Consider the following 21,280-nt stretch of genomic DNA (forward strand, 5'->3'; position numbering starts at 1 on the left):
GGCAGAGGCACGCTTCAAAAGTCAAACATCTCTCTTTTCAATCAAAAATCTATCAGGGAACCCCTCTTCAACCCTACCCTCGCCTTGGTCTTGGCTACAACCTGGCAGTTGTGGCTTGAAAAATCAAGTATATCCTTTCCTATCTGGAAAGCTGGAAATACTGGTGAAGAGCAACTCTTAGAGACAGAACTATTATTTAGCAACATGACAATATGCAGTCCATTGAGATTTGGTTTTGTATATTTTCCTCACTTTTCCCACCATTTAATCTTACACTGTCAAATCTTCATCTGTTTGGCTTGACAAAGGAAGTTCTCTGAAATGGGAATTTGTGAGGTCCAAGTGCCCGCACACAAATGGCCCAAAGCCCAGCCAGCAACACTTCATTACTGGGGCATTCATAACCTTGTGAAGTGGCAGAAGTGTGTGGGTGAACAAAGAGTCTATAGTGACAGTAAAGCTGTAGGTGAGCAAGATGGCAGACATTGAGTCCACCACATCCCACAGAGCTGCTGTGTGCAACTCCCCCACACATTGGTCAGACGACTGGATCCAACAAGAAAACAAAAGCCCAGTTTACACTCAGCTCAAACTTAACTGTTCCCTGACTAACATGGAGCTGGGCCATTAAGCTGCTTCTTTACAGTAACCAGCTTTGCTTCCTGGTTTTCACAGTGACTAATTGTCTTTGTCAGCCTGGTCAGGTGATGGTATGACTCTAGTCATCCCCTCAGGCGTCTTGGGGGAGGTTGCAACATCACATAGTGTTGAAGAATAAAATGGCCTGCTCTACCTGTGACACATGTTGATGTGGCAAATTAGCAAATTCCCTTTCCTTTGTAATAGTGTAAGCCCGCTCTTTTCATATGGGAGTCTGAGGACCCCAAGGGAACATCAGACGCATCCTCGGAAACGAAGGAAAAGTCGTCAACTTCAGAACTTTATTTAGAGATCAAATGCCTGGAACTTCAAGTCCGTTAAAGTTCCTGTTCCTTTACGCTCTCCAGTGAGCTGCCTTTAAAAGTGTGGCAGAGCAAATTCCACCAGTTTATGACGAGCACTTAAAGCAGGCCCCATTTTCAGTATAACTGTAGAATGTTAATTCTCACTTGGTGTTTTGCTGTGATAATGCAAACAATGACTCTTAACCAGGCTTTTTAATGTTTTTTGGATAAATGAATGAAATATTGTATATAAGTTTTTTTTTGGGGGGGGGGGTCTTTAAGAGTGATTTCTTGAACATTGGTCCTCTGACCAGACCTTAAATTACATTTCCTCTGTTCAGTCAGTTTTCCATTTAAGTGTTTCTTGAGGTTAAAGGTGCTGTTCAAAGATGCCGGACACAAGAAAGAAAGGTATCTACAGATCTACTTAAGGTGATTTATGCAACCAATCCTTCTGTCTAATGACTTAGTCCTCATTGCAGTGCTGTTGGAGGTATTTCTTACATTTGCCTGCTAAAAGCCCTCCATAGGTCTCCTACAGATGCAGTCTTTGTTAGTTCCCTGTAAAAAGAAGCCTGGAGGTGAATTACAAGACAAAACTCAGTGTTTTGTATAACAGCCCACCAGGCCTGTAGGTGGAGGGCCCAGTCTTGGATTTGCATGGCAAAAGGGGAGCAACCCTCCCCTCTTTCCTCCCTGGTGTGCAGGTTGTGTACAGTATTTGTCTGAGCAGACATGACTAATCCTTTTGAAAAACAGGGCTTGCTTTCCGAGTTCCCAGTTTTACAGCTTTACCCTGACAATTGGTGGTCTAATCCATGTTACCATTGCTTCTTTTTGTAAGATTTCAGAAGGGTGGTTTTTTTACTTTTGCAGCCCTAAATGCTGGATTACCAATTGTTCATGAACTTGGCTAACTGCTTCCGTCAAAGGTGAAGATGACGCGCCCATCCACTTTCTGTGCAGTGCGCATTGTCCGGCCATCTGCTTCTCTTGTGCCAGTGGGTCGCGGAGTCAGAGAAGCTCATTTAAGTCCTGCTGTTAGCATTGTAAGCTCACGGGCACCTGGCGGTCCACGGGGGAGAGCCAAGAGGGCCCAGGCTGCCTCCAAACACCCCAGTCATGCACTACACATTTGGATATCGCAGTCATCAGCCAGTAAAGAGCGGTAACGCCACTGAGATTTAGACCTGTGGTTTCTGGATTGCAGGGCCCGTCCTGTGTTACCGGAAGAGACTTTTTAATGGGCGAGCCACTTGGGAACCCCTGTCTGTTAAGCTTTTGAATATATAGGGCATTGACGAACACTGTTGTTTTGATGTTAATCTGTAACGTGCGAGATATATACAGTGAATATAATATGAGCTTGCTTATTTCTGTTTTCAGTAGGTTAAATTAAAATAAATAAACCCTTCTATCTTTATTTTATGTCAGTAAAGATAGAAAAGGTTGAAATGTAAGATATAAGAATATCTATATAAGAAAATATAAGAAATGTATATATTAAGTGAACATATAAGGCTGGGTAATAGACTGTGTTTCAGTGTCTTAAGGAGTCCTTAAAATAAAGGTCTTTTTATGTAAAATTGAACTGAAATGCTCTTTTGTGCAATCCATGCTTTGTTGGTACGGTTCACAGTCGTACTTGGTTGTGGTGTGCTTGTCTCTGTGGAATAAGGCACAGATTTAACAGTGTTTTTCCTCTTCCTTTTTGACAGGAACTGGAAGAAGCCCTGCTCAAACAGGACTTCGCTTTTCTGTCAGAACTGATCTCCTCTCTCCTACAGGGATGCTACCAGCGGACCGACATCACGTGAGTTGCCATGTTAGCTCTCGATTTTGCTGACACTTAAAAGTGTGGGCTCTGTTTTCCAGTTGAGTGTTAGAGTTAATGTGTATTCATGGATGGTATTTTTAGTACAGATCTGTACAGCCATCTGCTGCCCAAGTGGTTCTGATAATCCTTTTCGTATGTTTGCACTGTTCGAGTACTGCCTATGTTGATTAAATCAAGAAATATTTCAATGGTGGTAAAATTTATGAGTTGAAATTGCAGTTTGTGCTTGCCATAAAATAATAAGACGTTAGATCAATTTCACTGCAAAGCTTAAAAGAGGCTCAGTTTTATTTCAGAAATTTTATTTTCACTTCCTTTCTTTCCTAAAATAAATCTTTATACTCATCTTGTCACCTCAAATCACGGGTTCCTGGTTTTACAATTGCTCTAAGGCTCTTCCTCAGTTACTTTACTTTAACAAAGGTCTGTGTTGATTGATCAAGAGCTCTTTCTGGTGGTGGTAGCTTGGTAATTACTTCTTTTGCCTCTTGACTTCAAGGTCATAGGTCAGAGTTCTGCCTTGGGTGGGAGACTACTTCATCTCCCAGCATAGAAAAACAGCAGTGCTTTTCAGGAGATGGTCCCTTGAATGTTTTGCAGAACAAATTCAGGCCAGCTCAAATGGTGATTCACATTTTTGAGGGTAGACTTAATTAATGGAATTGGGCACAGAGCATGAAAATTGCCTCATGAGTAATGAGCAAATTACATCTTATGTTTACTAAATTGCAGTCCTGCAGTGTTTGGTCACATGAAGACATAGTAAAGGTGTGGTTTAAGGTTTGCATGCATAGTGCCTTTGTGTTATGGTTTTTGAAAGAACAGCTCTGAGTTTTCCTTCCTTTGTGCTTGTCACTTGTTTATTTTTGAATGGAACAAATACACTATTGAAGCTGTGGCTCTTCATTTGATTTGCATTGCCTGTGTAAGGTTTCATTAACAGCCAAAAAAGAGTAACTTACACAAAATTTAAGACTTAGGAGTTACATACAATAATGACGGGAGTCTATGTTCAGGGCTTTCTTTGCATTTAAAATAAGGCACAACAAACAGCCAATCATCCGTAAACAGAGTAGTATTCTGAACTGCAAAATGAAGTAAAAGAACCTAAAAATAAGATGTTCGGTTTAAGATAAAATGTAATTGTATGTGATTTCCTTGTGTCAGAAGAAGTAAAGCTATATTATGACCAGTGTTTATTGTTGAAGTTGCCATGTTTGAACACATTGATTTTCCTGTTTGTTAGATGTGAGGACCTTCCATCTAGGCACTCAACTGAAAATTTATATTTTAGTGAGGAGACATATTTCAGTTTGATTAGGGTCTACAAAATAACATCTGAAAATAAGGCGTGGGACAAATTTTCTCTCCTCGTGAGAATTAGTCTCTTTCATTTTATTTATTCAGTGTTGATCAGTAGGCCTAATCAATATGTGGTCCCTCAGCTGTTTTCAGCCATTTAAAGGTTTAATCACCTTGGTCAGAGTCATTCTAACCCCCCCTCTCAGAAAATATTCCAAATACTTGAGCAGTCATTTTATGAATCTTTTTGTATGGGTTCAAAGTCTGTGTATTGATTTATAAAGTATAGTTTCTTTAAGATCCAGAAATGTGTTTAGTCTGTTGACAAGCTGTATGTAGTGTTCAGCTGAAAAAATCACCTAATGAATAGCATTTTTGTACCATTGCTTAAAATGGGAGTGGCTCCAAGGTCATGCAGCTGATAGCTCTGGATGTTAAAGGAGATTTTCGTTGACTTCAGATCTCATGGTGTGTCCGGGCGTGGTGCCACCAAAAACTCCATCATTGAGCACCGAAGAAGGAGCAGCATTCAAAAAACTCCATGTCTACTGGCTTGGATTGCCAGCATAGGTGGCATGGGGTGTGGCAGGCAGTGGAGAAGGGCAGAATTAAATGGCAGAATTCTCAAAGAACCAGCTAGTACCATGCAAATATGTCAGACCCCTCCCTCCCTCCTCTTACACCCACCCACCCCGGCAATGACTCGGTAGAAATAAATGATCCACTTTCCACTCTTGGGCAGGCGGTAACAGGATGTAATCCTTTATTGGATTAGACAGCCCCTGGCATCCCAGGGGCTGCAGCACTCCTCTGCCATTTCAAAGAAGTTCTGCTTTCATCTTTATGCATTAAACACTCCCACAACAGGGGGAGAGGAGAGGCCGTGCTGCTGGGTTGCAGCTGTGTAAAAATGCCTGGTGTCCTTTCAAGATAATCCATTCTTTTTTTCCGTCTTTTTTTATTGTTGTTGTTGCACTTGTGCGAACCCCTGCCTGCAGCCAGCATATCCATTTATTGCAAGCAGAGTACCTCTGTTCCACTGTCTTCAGGGCCTTGGACCTCTGCTTATGGTCTTTCCTTCAGAAACAGAGTAGGTATGGGAATACTGTGCAGCAAGTGTTGTTTTATTTAAAAGGTGGGGATGAGCTGTGCAGAATTTCTGTGTTACATGACTTGAGAGACACATTTCTGCAAACGTGAAGACAGAAGCATTTTTACATTGGAAAATTTTGTCAGTGTTTATTTCCTTCTTTTTTGGTGTAGGTGCACAAACAATTCATACCTTAAATGTTGGTAAGCCCATAAAACATGGGACTTTACAAGGTTTTAAGTGAACTATTATTTTTCTGTTAGTGCTGACAATGCCCAGACCCTGTGTCCACTAAACTCCAGCAGTCCACGGTCAGTCATGAGTTGTGAATCTTTATGGTACAACCTGCATGCTAGATTATAGGCCCTGACAGTTTTTTATACATTTCTTTTCAGTAGCCACCTAAACTAGGAGGAATTAGTTCCTAAAAGATGCAATCTATTTTGTTACCATTTTATTAATTCATCCTCCTTTCTGGGTATTCCAGCGTTTTGAGATTCAGGCCCACTTAAATATCACCAGCAACTCACCAGCAGCCATATCACCTTGCAACTCACAACTGGCAACCCACTGAACCTAAGCAGGTGTGAGCCTGGTCAGTACCTGGATGAAAGACCCTCTAAGGTCTAAGGTTGCTGCTGGAAGAGGTGTTAGTGGGGCCAGCCGGGGGTGCTCACCCTAAAGGTCTATGCAGGTCCTTGTCCAGTATAGTGATGGGGACACTATACTGTAAAAAGGCACCGTCCTTCGGATGAGGTGTATAACCGAGGTCCTGACTCTGTGATCATTAAAAATCCCAGGGCGTTTCTCGAAAAGAGTAGAGGTGTAACCCTGGCGTCCTGGCCAAGTTTCCCATTGGCCATCAATCATGGCCTCCTAATAATCCCCAACTATGAATTGGCTTCATTACTCTGTCCTCCTCCCCACTAATAGTTGATGTGTGGTGAGAGTACTGACGCAGTATGGCTGCCGTGGCTTCATGCAGGTGGAGGCTTCACATTGGTAGTGGTGGAGGGGAGTCCCCATTACCTGTAAAGCACCTTTGAGTGTAGTGTCCAGAAAGCAGCTATATAAGTGTAAGCAAATATTATTATTATTACATTGCTTTGTGACACTCATTTTTTTAGTGAGTATATTTCTTTCTTTTATAATTATTTTGCTGGTATTAGACATTATGCAACTCACTAAATGAGTCAAAATCACTTCAGATTGGCTTAAATCAGTTTAAAACATTTTTATTCCTTTAAAAATACATTTTCCCCCTTTTCTGACACCTTATCTGTACTGCCTGTTTTTTTTATTATAGAGTGATGTGGCATCATTTGTGTGAAATTCGATATGGAATTTATTTTCAACTGTTTTACTAACTTCACATTCCATATTTTGCATGTGAAATCAGAGCACATATTGAAGGGTCACTTATACACAAGGTCAGCTGGGGTCAGAGCTGTCACCCATTGTGCCATAAAGATGCAAAACCTGACATTATAAGTTCAAATTTAAATCTTCCCATTTTGAACATCCTTTTATATTACTAGTGGGAAGTTAGTAATTCTGTTCTTGATTTCAGTCATTATTAGTTCTACACAGTTGTCTGGGATACTGAGTGAGAAGGGTTGCTCTTGTCCAAAAGGAACTTAATGTAGCATTGACCTTCTGTAGTTGATTTTTCCAAAACTGAATAACTAGTAATTAGTGATTTAGCAGTTGGTCCAAATCCAAATCCAACAACATAGAAAGAGGATGATATGGTGCAGCAGGTGGATGCTGCACATTGGTGGTGGTGGAGGGGAGTCCCCATTACCTGTAAAACGCTTTGAGTGGATTGTCCAGAAAGAGTAGAGAGTAGAGTAGGTTATTGCGTACAAGTACATTGGAAGTCTTAATCGCGCTGATCTCTCGGGACATACACAGTACAACAGCACACAATGTAGACAACAGAAACAATAAATATGTTGTGGAAAAATAAATATATGTTAGTGAGACCCAAAACAAAGCGCTATATAAGTGTAAGCAAGTTATTATTATTATTAGTAGTAGTATTATTATTAGTATTATTAGTCATCAGCTCCTGGGAGTCACTCACAATAGGGTGTAAAAGAGTATAATGAAATGTGTGAGTGTACACTAAAATTAAGACCCAAAGGGTTTAAGCGTGAAAACATTTTTTTCCATTAAGGGCTCTGCTGACTTCCATGGCAGTCAGAGACCCGTGTTGCTGAGAGGCGTAGGAGGGGACTGGGGCGAGCCGTGGGGGGTGAGGACCGCGGGCGTGGCGCTGACCTCTCCATTGCGCTGGCAGGCCCCAGGCGTTCCGGAGCTACCTGGAGGACATCATCAATTACCGCTGGGAGCTGGAGGAGGGCAAGCCCAACCCCCTGAAGGAGGGGCCCTTCGAGGAGCTGCCCACCCGCACGCAGGTGGAGCTGCTGCACCGGCTCTGCGACTACAGGCTGGACGCTGCCGACGTCTTCGACCTTCTCAAGGTAGGGCGGTCCTGCAGGTCTCCGACCTGAAGCTGTGGGCGGTGTCCGGCATCACCTGTCGGCGCCCTCGGCAGTGTCACTCCTGGGCTTTTCAGCAGTGAGCAGGGTCAAGACAAGCCTGCTTGCCTGACCTGTATGTTTATTTAGCTCCAAGGCCCCAAAGAGCTTAAAATGTCTTTAAAGAGAGACTTAGGGAGATGGAAGCATGATTCCATTTTAAGACAGAAAGTGTAGGCCAGGTTTTAAAGCCTGCTTTTCTGTTTGGCAGCAATGGGATAATAGCACAGCTGTAGCAAAAAGTGACACAATTTTCTCCATATAGACGTGTTAAACAACTTTTAATTTTCTCTCTGTTTCACTTTGGTTCTAGCAAGTTTCTCATTCTTCCATTAAGGAGTGGCCATTACACAAAGATATGTTTTGGTCATAATGGCACTGGAATTTGCCAACTCTGGCTCTACTAAAAAAATCCACCAACTTTAATTTTTTTTTCTTCATTTTCCTAACCTTCACTGTTTGGTTTGTGTATTTTGAATGTTGTGGTTGACGTGTCCTCTAGAAGAAACAGGTAAATAGACTTCCTTGAAATGTAGAAAAATATAGCAAAATATTTAAGAAAAGGCTATAATATGGCTCTGTAATAAAATCTCTCATTTACAAATCACTTTTAAATATAATGAAGCTACCAATTTTAAATCTCTGCAATAAAAATAGTCTCTAGGGGTGATTATTGAAGTAAGCCACAGTGGTGGCACAACTTGACCTCGGTTGGGCTACGCTCAGTCAGAACTCAAGGTTGATTGGTCGCGATTGTTCCCTCTCTCTCGCAAACTGCTGCCCTTCACTCTGAAACGACAACTTTGTGATGCGTAGATGAGGCGTCTCGGGTGCCTTGTGTGTTCAAGGCCTCAAGACCACATGGAGGGGGGGTCGGGGTGGGGGGGTGCCCTAGTAATTTTCCTTGTACTCGTTCTTGTCTGTCTCTGTTTTATTTCTTCCATAACCCATTGTGAATAGCCTCGGTGACATTTGTGGCTGTGTCTCTAGCTTGTCTGGCACATTCTGGGGCCCACTGGGAAAGTGCTGAGCTGTGCGCTGTGCTTTTCTTGTCAGGGGCAATTATAGTTTGAATTAAAAAGTCTGAGTTTTGAGATAATGCCACAAAAATAAAACTCGAAATGGAGGTATTTATGAAGATATTAAGTATGTATTTCTCCGTTACTTTTCAGATTTTGCTGCTTAATCTAACAGCAGTGCTTTATTAATGGTGGTGCTTATGGTGCTTATGTTAACCATCTTGCATTATTGTGAGCTATTCATGTGACTTTACTGAAGAAGCCTCTTTAAGATTGTTACTCAGAGAAAAGTTATGAGTATTATAATTGATAAGTATGCTTTGTTAGTTGTAAACTAACTTTTTGATCACACCTGAACTGGTCTTTGAGTGTAAATTTTTTGCTCAGTAGACTACTCTGACTCGGCAGTGCTAAGTCTGCTTTGTCAGTGTGAGAAAGCTGATGCTTTCATGAATTCATTGCAACACACAATTTTGGTTTCTTTTACAATAAAGATGAGCATAAAGATTAATTTACACACCAATATGAATATTTTAGAAATCAGATTATACATGTTCAACTGATTGGGGTAGCATTAATGAAAACAAGAATTATTCTTACTTAAACTTACTGAAGTTGATAGTTTTTATGTAAATAACAGGGATGGGAACGACATGGTGTTTTAGTGGTTAGAATGTCTGCCTCTTAGTGCTGAGCGCCTGGGTTCAATTCCAGATGTTAGGCGCTGTCAATGTGGAGTTTGTATTTTCTCCTCATGTGTTTGTGTGGGTTTCCAGTGGATGCTCCGGTTTCCTCCCACAGTCCGCAAACATACCGTTAGGTTGTTTGGCTTCTGTGTGAATCTGTGCGTGTTTGTGCTTGCGTCTGCCTGCCCTGCGAGAGACTGGCGATCCGTCCAGGGTGTACCCTGCCTTGTGTCCTGTTGCTTGCTGGGATAGGCTCTGGCTCCCCTGCAGCTCTTAATTGGAAGAAGTGGTTAGAAAATGGAAGGATAGGTAATATGGATAAGTAAGGTTGAATTGAATTAAAATAAATGAATTAAATTAGTTAAAATGTACTATTTAAGGTTGCTTTAAGTCACTTCTTTGGCGGCTTTTTTTTTCTTCGAAAGTATCACAGATAGTTTATGAGTTTGTCTTTGCACAGTTTATTGTACAAGAGAATATTTAATACATATTTAGTACCCCATAAGTATATATGGACTACACACGTACTTAAAAGTGGTTGCTGCATAGGTTTGATAAAACATATGAAATGATTACACAGGTCATTTTGAGCCTGTTCAACCAGCTTCAGTCTTTTACCCTCTGAAATTGACTCAAAGTGAATGTTTTCCCATTACTGTTTGACTGAATTGTTTGTTGGCAATTCTTTGTTTTTTTGTTGTATTGGACTGAAGCAAATTTCTCCCAGGGGATAAAAAAACTATACATTGCTTGATTATAAAGCAAAAATAAGTTTTGACTTTGCTGTCTCAATATCTTGTATAAAGCAATGCTGTACAGTACTTTAATATAAATTGGCTGTTCCTTGACACTAATATTAAAATGGACATGTCAGGCAGTTAAAGCCTGAAAATTGCATTATCGTTGTATCATTTTAGTTATCCCACAGAGGCATTTCTTGTAAAAAGTAGCTAAATTGAAGAGATTTACAAAGAAGAAGTCACCCAAGGAATCTAAAGTGACCATTCCTGCCTTCTGATTAGTATGTCTTTTAGCTATGAGAACAGGTGCAGGCCAGAGGAAACCTCAGGAACCTCAGGAAAAAGAGTGAAATGCACATTATTTCAAGTAGGATGTCTGAGTGAAGACAACAGGAACACAGGTCCTTCATATTTCACTTTGGAGTGGCGTCACAGTGATTGTGTCCAGAGACTCAGTGAGAAACCTAGGTATGCAGGTCATGGGTACACAGTGCCATTTTCTGTTTTTCTTTGTACCTGAGCCTTTGATTGTCTAAATGTACTTATTATTTACTTCATTGCCAAAGTTCTAGCCTTTTGGTTGTAACCGTGGTGAGGTGACTCTGTGGCTAAGGATCTGCGCATGTGGCTGGAAGGTTGCCAGTTCGTATCCCGTGGCTGGCAGAGGAGTCCTACTCTGTTGGGCCCCTGAGCAAGGGCCTTAACCCCAACTGCTCCAGGGGAACCGTATAAATGGCTGACCCTGCGCTCTGACCCCAAGCTTCTCTCCCTGTCTGCATGTCTCATGGAGAGCAAGTTGGGGTGTGCAAAAATTGTATAATGCCAATAAAGTATTCTTATCTTAACTTTCCAAGTCCTTAGGAAAATGTAGATTTGAAAGACCTATAAAAGCTCTCGGACAGTGGACTGGAGGTGGGTGCCTCTGGTCTAGACATTCTGAACACAGCACAAAGTGCAGTGGAAATGCCGAAAGACTCCAGCTTCATGCCCTGTTCTGGAAGAGACCAGCGCTGGTCCTGCAGTGTTTCCATTTTAACTCATCTGTTAATGAGCGAAACCATCTGGTTATTCGCTTAACTGCACCAATTAACTGCTTCTCCTAGATCTTCAGGTGTTGTTGTTTTAAAGAGACCTTGAAAAAAACTGCTCCCCTCCAGGTCCAGGATAGGATATCCACCATCATAGAGTCTTTGTTGCATTATTTTGTCTGAAATTCAGCTTGTGCAAGCTCTTTAGTTTGAGCTACAGAGAACACAATGACTTATTTCTGTGGTTGTGTAGAACCTATCACTTTCATACATTTAATTGCCAAACTCCATTTACAGGTGTGAAATATATGGCATAAGTGTGTATTTTATCACATGTGGGTGATTAAGTACGTCAGTGACTTTTCTGAAGCTGTTCAGGATACTGCTAACAGGCAGTTTTCAGCTGCAAGTCAAGTTGTTGTATTTTTAATAGGGATTATTAATAGTTTTCTGTCTGTGACGCTGGTGTGCTTCAGCTCCTGTTGCTCTTATTTGGTTACCCATTAATTATCGGCTAAATGGTATTTCCTCAAGGGATTGACTCAAATATCCTAGGGCAGGAAGAGCCTCCTGTATTTACGAGGTGTAATAAATATGTCACTTAACCTTTACCATTGGGCAACATGCTTGTCTGCCCGTATCCCATTCCTCCCAGGGCCAAGGAGTGGTCACCATCCTTCATGTGGTTGGACATCATAAAACACTGCCCTTTTACTCAGCCGAATAGCTTAAGAATGGTTACAAACAAGAGGAGGCCATTTAAACCATATAGCTCATTTGATGCTAGCTAATTGAACCAAGGATCTCATCCAACTGTTGCTGTAGTGTAATGACACTTGTGGATGAAAGTGTCCCAACAAACAGTAAGAAAAGAAAGCTTCAGTCGCAACTGAGGCATTAATTAAATAATGAAAAACAAAGGGAATGATGTGGATTTGATGCTGTTTACTAAATTCAGAGTATCCAGCAAAAAAGGGCAAGTATAAGCAATCTACAGTTGCCGAATGTGAGGGCATAGCTGGGATCTAGCATTATCTGATTTGTTAGCATCTGTGAGATTTTTTTCTTCTGCTGAATTTGGCAATCATTTCTCTTTGTTTAGGAGACCTAAACCTCCATTCTTAAATGAGTTGACATAGCCTGCAACAGTTGTGGTTGGGTGTGTTTGGTGCATTTTTTCTCTTGGACCAGATCGGGCCAGTCTTTGACCTGAAAGGGAGAGAGAGTTTTAGAGCATGCTTGTGTTCAGCCTTCTGGTCTGAACGCCTTTATCAGCATCCTAAGCACCAAGGGATGTCAGCTTTTTGCCTCAAATCAATCCCATGAAGATGCATTTTGGGTTTTTTGTAGATGAAGGAATGATGTTAGAAAAGTCTTCACAGGCTACAAAAGGCAGCTTCAGGTTTTGGTAACCCAGTACTAAGGCAGAGTGGGAACATCAGAAGTAAGATCAGGATTAAAATGTGACTTCATTTCTGTTCCTGCTACATCGGAATCCCCAAAGCATTCAGTTTCCTGTACCTACCTGAACAACTGTTTTTACTTCTGAGATAGAATGCATGCATCTGTTCTCCAAATGTAAAGACTGTTCACTTTTAAGAATAAAATATTTTTCCAGCACGCTGAATATATGCTAAAAAACATTTGTTTGCAACTGTCATATTCAAAAGGATTTTTATTAAATTTACCACCAGGTGTGAATTGTTGCCGAAACTCTACATTTTTGGTTGCTTATTTTCCCTCATTGCTCTAAAGCCTTAGTTTATTTTCGTTTTACACTGTACAATGGAGTGTGACAGAGACACAAGAGAAACAAGACGCGCAAAGTGTGCCAGCAATGAGCTCAAAAGCATTGTAGTCAAACTGTTTTGTCCACTTCACCTGCAGAGTTCCTCAGTCATTCTGTTGTTGGAATGTGAACCTTAAGCACAAATCAGAACACGAGTTCAACAGCGCCCATAACCTGGTGTTTGAGTGTGCCTGCCATGCTGCAGGCTGTACTGGTCACATCTTGGAATTCAATCTAGTCTGCTGCCAGGAAGAACACCACTCCCAATCCGGTCCAACACCTGTATTCTGCACACAGGGCCTGGATGCTGACAGCTTGCGGGTCGAGCCTTTGGGAGAGGACAGTGACGGCGCCCTCTACTGGTATTTCTATGGAACACGCATGTACAAGGAACAGCCGGTGAGAAGGACAACAGCAGCCCAGAGGTGAGAATTCAGTACTGGGAAGAACACTGGGTTTTGGGTGACTATCTTTGTGACAAAGCTACTTTAATCTTTCACAGTGGTTATACTTGACACATGTTCAGGGCACAGGGCCTTGAGCTTCTAATTTTAATTGGCAGCATAAGATAGATGTTCGTTTTAATTCATTTGATTAGTAAAGATTATGTTCACAATATGTCAGTTGCTAATAATTCTGTATTATAGCATTTGCAGTGGAGCTTGAGTGATGTAATTTTAACGATCGGGTTTGTCTTCAATGTGTGATGTCTGTGATTTATTGTATTTTATTTGCTTTGTGTTTTGTTATCTGGTTAGTACATTGATTGTATACAAGCGTAAATCACCCTGACTAAATATGTATAATTTTTCACCTTAACTAAGGCTCAGAGTTAAGTGGAGCATTCATTTTGCAGTTAACTGTAAAATGGAAAGATAAAATGCTCTGTAGTGAAGCAGTGGGTAATTATTTGGAAGGTGTTTGTGACAGGAGGTTGCAGTGATATAGAGGGATTTTTTAAAAAGAAAAACTGAACATCTGCTGCAAAACGTTATGTTCTTTTATTAAATCATCTGCTTTTATTGTAGGCGACAGGATCGTTAGTGCTGCTGTTTCATAGCTCTTGGGTTCTGTGTTCTATTCTGGACTGGGGTATCTTTTATGTGGGATTTGCATGTTCTCTTTGGGCCTACGTGGACGTTCTGTGGGTGCTGTGTAGGTCAGCTGTTGTCTGTAAATTGTCCCTGTGAGTGTGTGTGTGTTCCCTATGATGGACTGGCATACTGCGCGGGGACATCCTGTTTTGAGTTGTTTTCTTATAGGATTGTCTCTTGTCTGCAATGCTGCAGTCCATAGTAGGAATAAGCGGCTTCCTAATGATGGATAGATGGCTGAATGGGTGATAATGCTAGTGATAAAGACGAGTCAAAAGTAGCATCACCAAATTAAATCATCCAGATGTCCTAAGGAAGAGAGGCAATTGGTCATGGGAAATTTGTTATAGCGGTTCATTGAACCTCACTAATTTTTTTCATTTGCACATGCTTCTCTTTCGTGAACAGTGAAAATGCTGAAGTCAAAGTTGAAGAGAAACCAGTGAGAAAACGGGGAAGACCACCGAAAAAGAAAAAATTTGAAGCAAAGAGACTGAGGTAAAAGTGAGGTCTTTTCACCATCACAGGGACACAAGATTATCTCCAGTTGGGTTGATATTTTCCAAATGAACTGGCAATGCAGGATTGTCAAATTAAATTATTCCTGAAGGTTATGCTGACCCTGAAATTCTTTACTGCTTCATAAATACAATTTCCCAAAGGGTGGCCAAAGCACAGATAATTGTCACAAAACAGATCTCACACTTGTAAATTTCAGTGTCTTTAAAATTCCAACAGTATTGACATCAAACCTGATATGCCCTTTGGGTTAGTGCAGGTGTCCTTACTGCTGAGTCTGTTCTGGTCTGTCACTGATGCCTCTTTTCAGGGAATAGCTGAGCTGGCCAGTCTGGCTGGAGGGTGTTTACACTGTGACTTAGCTTTGCCTCAGCTGCACCTCAGGCACATTCGTAGCATTTGCACCCCTGACAGCATAGTCTCTTGTCTCATTCTGCCCTGGACAAACAGGTGTGTGTGTGCTCATGTCTACACAGACAAGCCTTTCTTCTCCTGTTTTACAGCAGCTTGAGGCAGAGAACCTAATGACAGAGCCCATTAATTCTGATAGCTGGTGTTTTTTATTAATTTTACTGACGTAAATGAATGAAAACAAAAGTTTCAATACTGAGAATCCTTCATTGTTGGATGAACAGACATATTGTATGGTTTATAAGAAAGAAGAAATGTTTAGCAACATTTATTTACTCATCATATTTAGCATTGTGAGAATTATACCCCATATTTCATAAGAATAGTAATCTACAGGTCATTATTTTGTATTGTGATAGATTATATGTAGCTTCAGCTGGGAGATGGTCATTGCTTGTTTGAGTAATACAAAAACTTACACTGAATAACCAGAATCAGTTAACTCACCTACAGGCTCATTTGTCATTTGATGTATAGGTGTAGCACCTCTCTCACGTCTTCCACTGGGACACTGCAGGTGTCTGCAAGTCACAGGGGTTGCTGTGTGCTGTACAGCTGGTTGTATAGCCCTTCAAAAGCATCGAAGACACAGCTTAGCTATGAAAATATGATATGAAATCATGAAATATGAAAATATAATAACTGAATATATTATTTTTAAACATTCTAAATAATGATGTGGAACATAAGCTAATCATGAAGCCTTGTTTATTAATGAAAATATCCAGGAATATAAAAATTGTTTCTCACAAATATCAGCCAAGAGAGCCCTGGTGAACTAGTTCTGCCCTACCCTGTTAGTGCTCTGCCTGTGGTTTGCCACCACTTGAGGAAGCTAGTGATACAACCCAGACCCAAACCAAGAAATGCATGAACTCTGAGCGGTCTAGTCAGCCCGGCTCAGCTGCCCTGGAGCACAGGCAGAAGAAATGAGCCGAGTTAGACAGCTCTGAACCAGAAGTGTTCCATAGTCTGTACAGACTTGGAATTCCCTGCATACCTTTACTCAAGATTGCCCAAGTACCTCATAATGCTTTTCGGTCTTCTGTCTTAAAGCATTTTTGCATTTAATGTCAAAACTAAAATGTTTGAGTATTCCGGTCCTCCTAATTGTGTGTTGCCTGTTGTTTCCAGTGAGTTGGAAAGTGTGAAAAAAGAAGAAGATGGAAAAGGGAATCTACTAACAGGTATGGGTGACCATTATGTCTGGGGCAAGATGCTTTAGAGTATTTTTGTTTGGGCTTTTTTTTCCACCATGCAGAAAAATGGCTTGTGACCATACAAGTGTGAATTAGTCTTTGTGTAGTCAAATTACATTTAGAAACCTTAAAACAGACAACATAGAAGTGCACAAAAAAAAGCATTCAGCAGACAAATTACAAATGAGAGTTTTGATTTGGTCCCAATATTACTTAACATGGAGGCTGCTTTTTCTTCTGCTATTGTGTTCAGAATTGTGCTGGGTTACCTCCCATTTTTTCTGCAGCTGAGGGGTTTGAGAATACGTTTCGCATCCGTTGACATAAAAATTATTTCAGAGTGTGGTTCCTGCACTTGGCTAAGTTTCAGGAGCAGAGCAGGTATTCCGACAGAACTGAGCGCTAACCCCTGACAAATTGATAGCGTTTTCTTCTCATGTCATCTCTTTTCCTTATTTGTTTTTGTTTTGCTGCAAATTCCTTTTTAAGTCCATGCTGTGTGAGGGAGCAGGAGCTTTGCTGCAGGGCTGCAGTGTATAATGATGTGTGTCTCCCTCAGAGAGCGAGCGGGGGGCCTGGTCTCTTGTGTGTGCCACTGAGGAGGAGTGGCAGAGCCTGGCAGAGAGCATCAAAGGGAAACACACCTACAAAGACAGGCAGCTCTACAAGCTGCTCAGCGAGAACTTCATCCCGGAAATTAGCAACATGATACTGTACAAGGTGAGCAGACCTTAAAAGAAAAACCAAAAACCAAATACATTAACTCTTTTTGGTTATTTTTTTATCGCCTGTGATGAAATGGGAAGCTGTTTCAGTCTGGCTAAATAAGAACCTCCGGGCACCCCAGGTTGTTCTGGGTCCCTCTGATCTGAGCTTGTTTAACTGTTCAAAATGAGATGGATAGGCTTAATCATTGGTGAGGGGTGTCCAGTCATTGTCCAGTGGGCAAGTGTCCCTGAAGGTTTTCAAGATCTCTTTAAAACAGCAGCCCCTGAAGAGCTGGGAGAAGCTGTTAAATAGGCCCTGTTGATCCAGTAATGAGTTGATTTACCAGCAGTTTACCAGCATGGTTCTCATGAAACTCTGCAGCCCTTTATGACAAGAATTACTCTCTACATGATCAAATATGTCATTTTAATACTGTATTGACTTTTATGTATGCATGATTAACTCTACTGCTGGTGCTTATTCTGACAGAATTATTGGAAGGATAAATTCTTCTTCTAAAAACAATGGTGCACGTATGAAAATTATTTTCTATTGATTTTTCTTTCTATTGGCAACATGGTGTACTCTTATGTAGTAACCATTAATTTTCTTTAAGATATTAAAAGCCAAAATGGAAGAGTTCAGAAAGAAGAAATCACAAGACGTATAACAATAACGAATAACGACCGCAAGATTGGGGTGTCACATAAAAATAGAATAAAATGAGCAGTAGCAAAGAAGAAATAGACCTGAAATTACCCATTATTACAGTCATCAGAAAAATGTTTAAGAAAACGCCAGTATATCTGATGGGAAGCTTTAACAAATTAACCCAGAAACCATCAGCTTGATGGTTTATGTCTTCACAAAGGTCAAAATGGCATTTGCCTTCTGCCAATACACTACTGGGCAGACCTCTTCATTGTCAATAACTGAAAACTCCTAATATTGTACTTCTGTCACCATTACTTAGCAAAGAGCTGATTGAAGATACCAGCTCTCACCTTGAAGTGGGTGGGGGGAGGTCTGGTGATTAACTACCGTGGGTTGCAGAAGGCTTTCCTAAGTGCACATTCAAAAAGCCAAGCCACCTTCTTTTCCTGAGGATTAACTGCTGCTGGAAATGCTCTAAGCAGGGGGGGAGTGCGGAAGGCTGGGGGGGTGGATTGCTGTTACTAATTCAGCACTTTCGTGTATCATGTCCTCCGGTCACTGCGCCCTCCTGCTAGCCAGGAAATACAAACCTCCTTTCAGCGCACACATCCTGAAGCCTTTTGTTCTCCACAAGGTTAAGTGCTTCTGATGTGCTGTTTGCATGTGGTCAGCTCCCTTCTACCAAGCCTTCTACCACCACCTAACAATGTCTGTTAGATTTATTTGCTTGTGTTATGCTCATTACATAAAGCTAACACTTCTTTGAGTTACTCACTTGCGTTGCAAATTCACAAAGTTTTGTGGGGTGGAATAATAATAATAATAATAATAATTGCTTACACTTATATAGCGCTTTTCTGGACACTCCACTCAAAGCGCTTTACAGGTAATGGGGACTCCCCTCCACCACCACCAATGTGCAGCATCCACCTGGATGATGTGACGGCAGCCATAGCGCGCCAGAACGCTCACCACACATCAGCTATCAGTGGGGAGGAGAGCAAAGTAATGTAGCCAGTTCATAGATGGGGATTATTAGGAGGCCATGATTGGTGAGGGCCAATGGGAAATTTGGCCAGGACGCCGGGGTTACACCCCTACTCTTTTCAAGAAACGGCCTGGGATTTTTAATGACCACGGAGAGTCAGGACCTCGGTTTTACGTCTCATCCGAAGGACGGCGCCTGTTTACAGTATAGTGTCCCCATCACTATACTGGGGCATTAGGACCCACATGGACCACAGGGTGAGCGCCCCCTGCTGGCCCCACTAACACCTCTTCCAGCAGCAACCTTAGTTTTTCCCAAGAGGTCTCCCATCCAGGTACTGACCAGGCTCACACCTGCTTAGCTTCAGTGGGTTTCCAGTTGTGAGTTGCAGGGTGAATGGTGCTGGTTCCGTTTTCTTCTGTGGAATGAACACGTATATTACATTATTGTATATGGCACATACTTAATTGTAGGCATACACTGGCAGTCAGCTCTCGGATTTGTAAAGCAGGGAAGAAAAGTGGGTGCTGAAGGGAGAAACAGGGAAAACCCCAATTCCATTCAATGAAAATTCACTCTGAGCACCTGGTCCCACAGGTTACTGTGATCATGGGAACAAGTAAAGGTTTGTTCCATTCTGAAATGAGAAGAAAAGAAACACAACGTTTCAGCTGTGGAGCCTTGACACACCTGAAGAAGGCTCCACAGCCGAAACATTGTGTTTCTTTTCTTCTCTTTTCAGCATGGAATAAACCTTTATTTGTTCCTTTGCAGCCTACACATGCTGATGCAGCTACCTACTTGAACTTAATATGATCATGGAGCTTTTGTCAAAACTCTGTCACTTATTAATGATTTGAGTTAGTCTCCCACAACTCCAAGTGCTTACTGCTTGATGTGAACATGTGGTGGCTTGCCAATGAAGGGATGAGAGCATTTCTCTCAAAAGGGTGACGCTCCTTGCAGTGGACAGAAGAGCCAACATTTGAGTGGGCTGCTGCAGTATCATATTGTGGCATAGAATGCATCGTTCTTTTTCATCCTTGTTTATTCTCTTGCTGGTTTTGTACCTTTTATAGGTTGCATTTCACATAATAGAACAAACTTTTTTGTAAATGCTTTTTGATTGAGAGCCTTATAATTAAAGGGCTACTGACTACTGTCAATGAGCTTCAAACATTAAAGTCCTTAGCTCCTGTAATAACTGTTTCCTACATTTTTGAGTTAGAAAAGATAAATAGGAATATTACAATATTTGTGATCAATAGAGAGGGTTGTTTCAGGGGGTGTTTATATAGTGTAATGTTCAGAATGTGGCATCACTTGAAGATGAGGCTTTAAGAGTTTTCCCCCGCAGTTCAAAGACATACTGGCAGGTTAATTGGCTTCTGGGAAAACTGTCCCTGGTGTGAGTGTGTGTTTTTGTCTATGTGCCCTGTGATGGACTGGCAACCCATCCAAGGTGTATCCTGCCTTGCATCTCTTGCTTGCCAGAATGGGCTCTCCCTTGACCCTGTATTGGATAAAGCAGTTCGGAAATGGATGGATGTTAATAATTAACTTTTAATCTATTGTTTCCTTATCAACAAGTTGTTTCTAAGGGCTGGAGCAAGCCAGAACCTATCCTGGCACAGAAAGCACAGGGCGCAAAGCCGCTCTCTTCCTCCTATCTACCTGTCGACCTTGAGGAAGTGTTCATTTAGAAAAACCAGTACGAACCTAAGCCGTTTGTCTTTGGGAGATGCGAGGAAACCAAAAATAGAAGCTGAGGGTCAGGGCAAAATCTGTACTGACAGACACCAGAATCTAACCCAATATCCTGGAGCTTTGAGGCAGCATTGTCAACCCCTAACTAATCAAAATTGCGCATGTCTTGTCATATGATACATTAATATGTACCTCGGTACAATAGATGGTTTTGGCAGATATTGGAGGGTTATTCTGATCTTCATTTTCCGTTTTTGCTTTATATCCAAGTACCCTTTCTCTTTCTTCCTCACACCTGAAGAGCCTAGAGAGCCAAAACATTGCCTTTTTGCTTGTTCTTTTTCTACTTCTTGGTGTGGAATTAAGTTCAGCTTGTTTCGCTGGAGGGTTGAGATCCTTTTGTCAATTCGTGTTTCTCCTGTCTTTTGTGTTTTTAAAGGAGAACCAGAGGCAGGAGAGGTTGTTAGACATGGCTCCTCGGAGGAGCTCCGACCGCCTTACTATAAAACGCATCTTACAAGAAGAAGAGGTAAGAGAGAGTGATGTCCTGAGCAGGAAAAGAGTCTACTGTCTCTTCTGCATGAAGCCCCCAGCTTCAAAGAAAGGCAAGCGAGAGCTCCAGAATAGGAACAGGTTGAGCTGGCTCAGGGTGCTTGAGAAAGTAGTTTAGGTTATACTGAGGGGGCAGGACTGGCGGACTGCGTGCTGGTTTGTTTTCCAGGCTCAACAGAGTTGAAGTGTGCTGTTGAGGTACAGGGCTGGCCAGCTGCACCCGGCATTAGCATCGCCTGGAAAGGTAGCAGTGTATCATCTCCCCACTGCTAAGAGAGGAGTCTAGATAGCACAGACAGATTCCTGTGTACTCCAGCTGTTACCATCATCAGACGGGTGCGCTGTCTCACAGGGACAGAAATTGTGAGAGAGACAGACAACAAATGGACTGCTGCTGTTTCAGGGGCCAAGAGGTGATTAATGAAGACAGAGAGGCATTCCTGGCCAAACAGGATCAGCCAGCATAGTCA

The 21,280-nt window shown here is 41.7% G+C and overlaps 1 protein-coding gene across 2 annotated transcripts in view; it reads left to right on the plus strand.

Annotated features, from left to right (window-relative positions):
- The window catches only part of cecr2 (CECR2 histone acetyl-lysine reader), an 82,071-nt gene that overhangs the window by 34,901 nt on the left and 25,890 nt on the right, over window positions 1-21,280 (plus strand). Inside the window, exons 2-8 of one of the 2 annotated variants that reach the window (XM_088646867.1) lie at window positions 2,663-2,757; window positions 7,476-7,659; window positions 13,276-13,403; window positions 14,481-14,570; window positions 16,137-16,189; window positions 16,761-16,921; window positions 20,698-20,787. In XM_088646867.1, coding sequence (XP_088502993.1) covers window positions 2,663-2,757; window positions 7,476-7,659; window positions 13,276-13,403; window positions 14,481-14,570; window positions 16,137-16,189; window positions 16,761-16,921; window positions 20,698-20,787 — 801 coding nt within the window. The remainder of the gene's footprint in view (window positions 1-2,662; window positions 2,758-7,475; window positions 7,660-13,275; window positions 13,404-14,480; window positions 14,571-16,136; window positions 16,190-16,760; window positions 16,922-20,697; window positions 20,788-21,280) is intronic. The other variant, XM_088646868.1, reaches the window with a different exon arrangement.

This window comes from Lepisosteus platostomus, chromosome 9, assembly GCF_059453375.1.
Source record: "Lepisosteus platostomus isolate fLepPlt1 chromosome 9, fLepPlt1.hap1, whole genome shotgun sequence".
Taxonomy (NCBI): domain Eukaryota; kingdom Metazoa; phylum Chordata; class Actinopteri; order Semionotiformes; family Lepisosteidae; genus Lepisosteus; species Lepisosteus platostomus.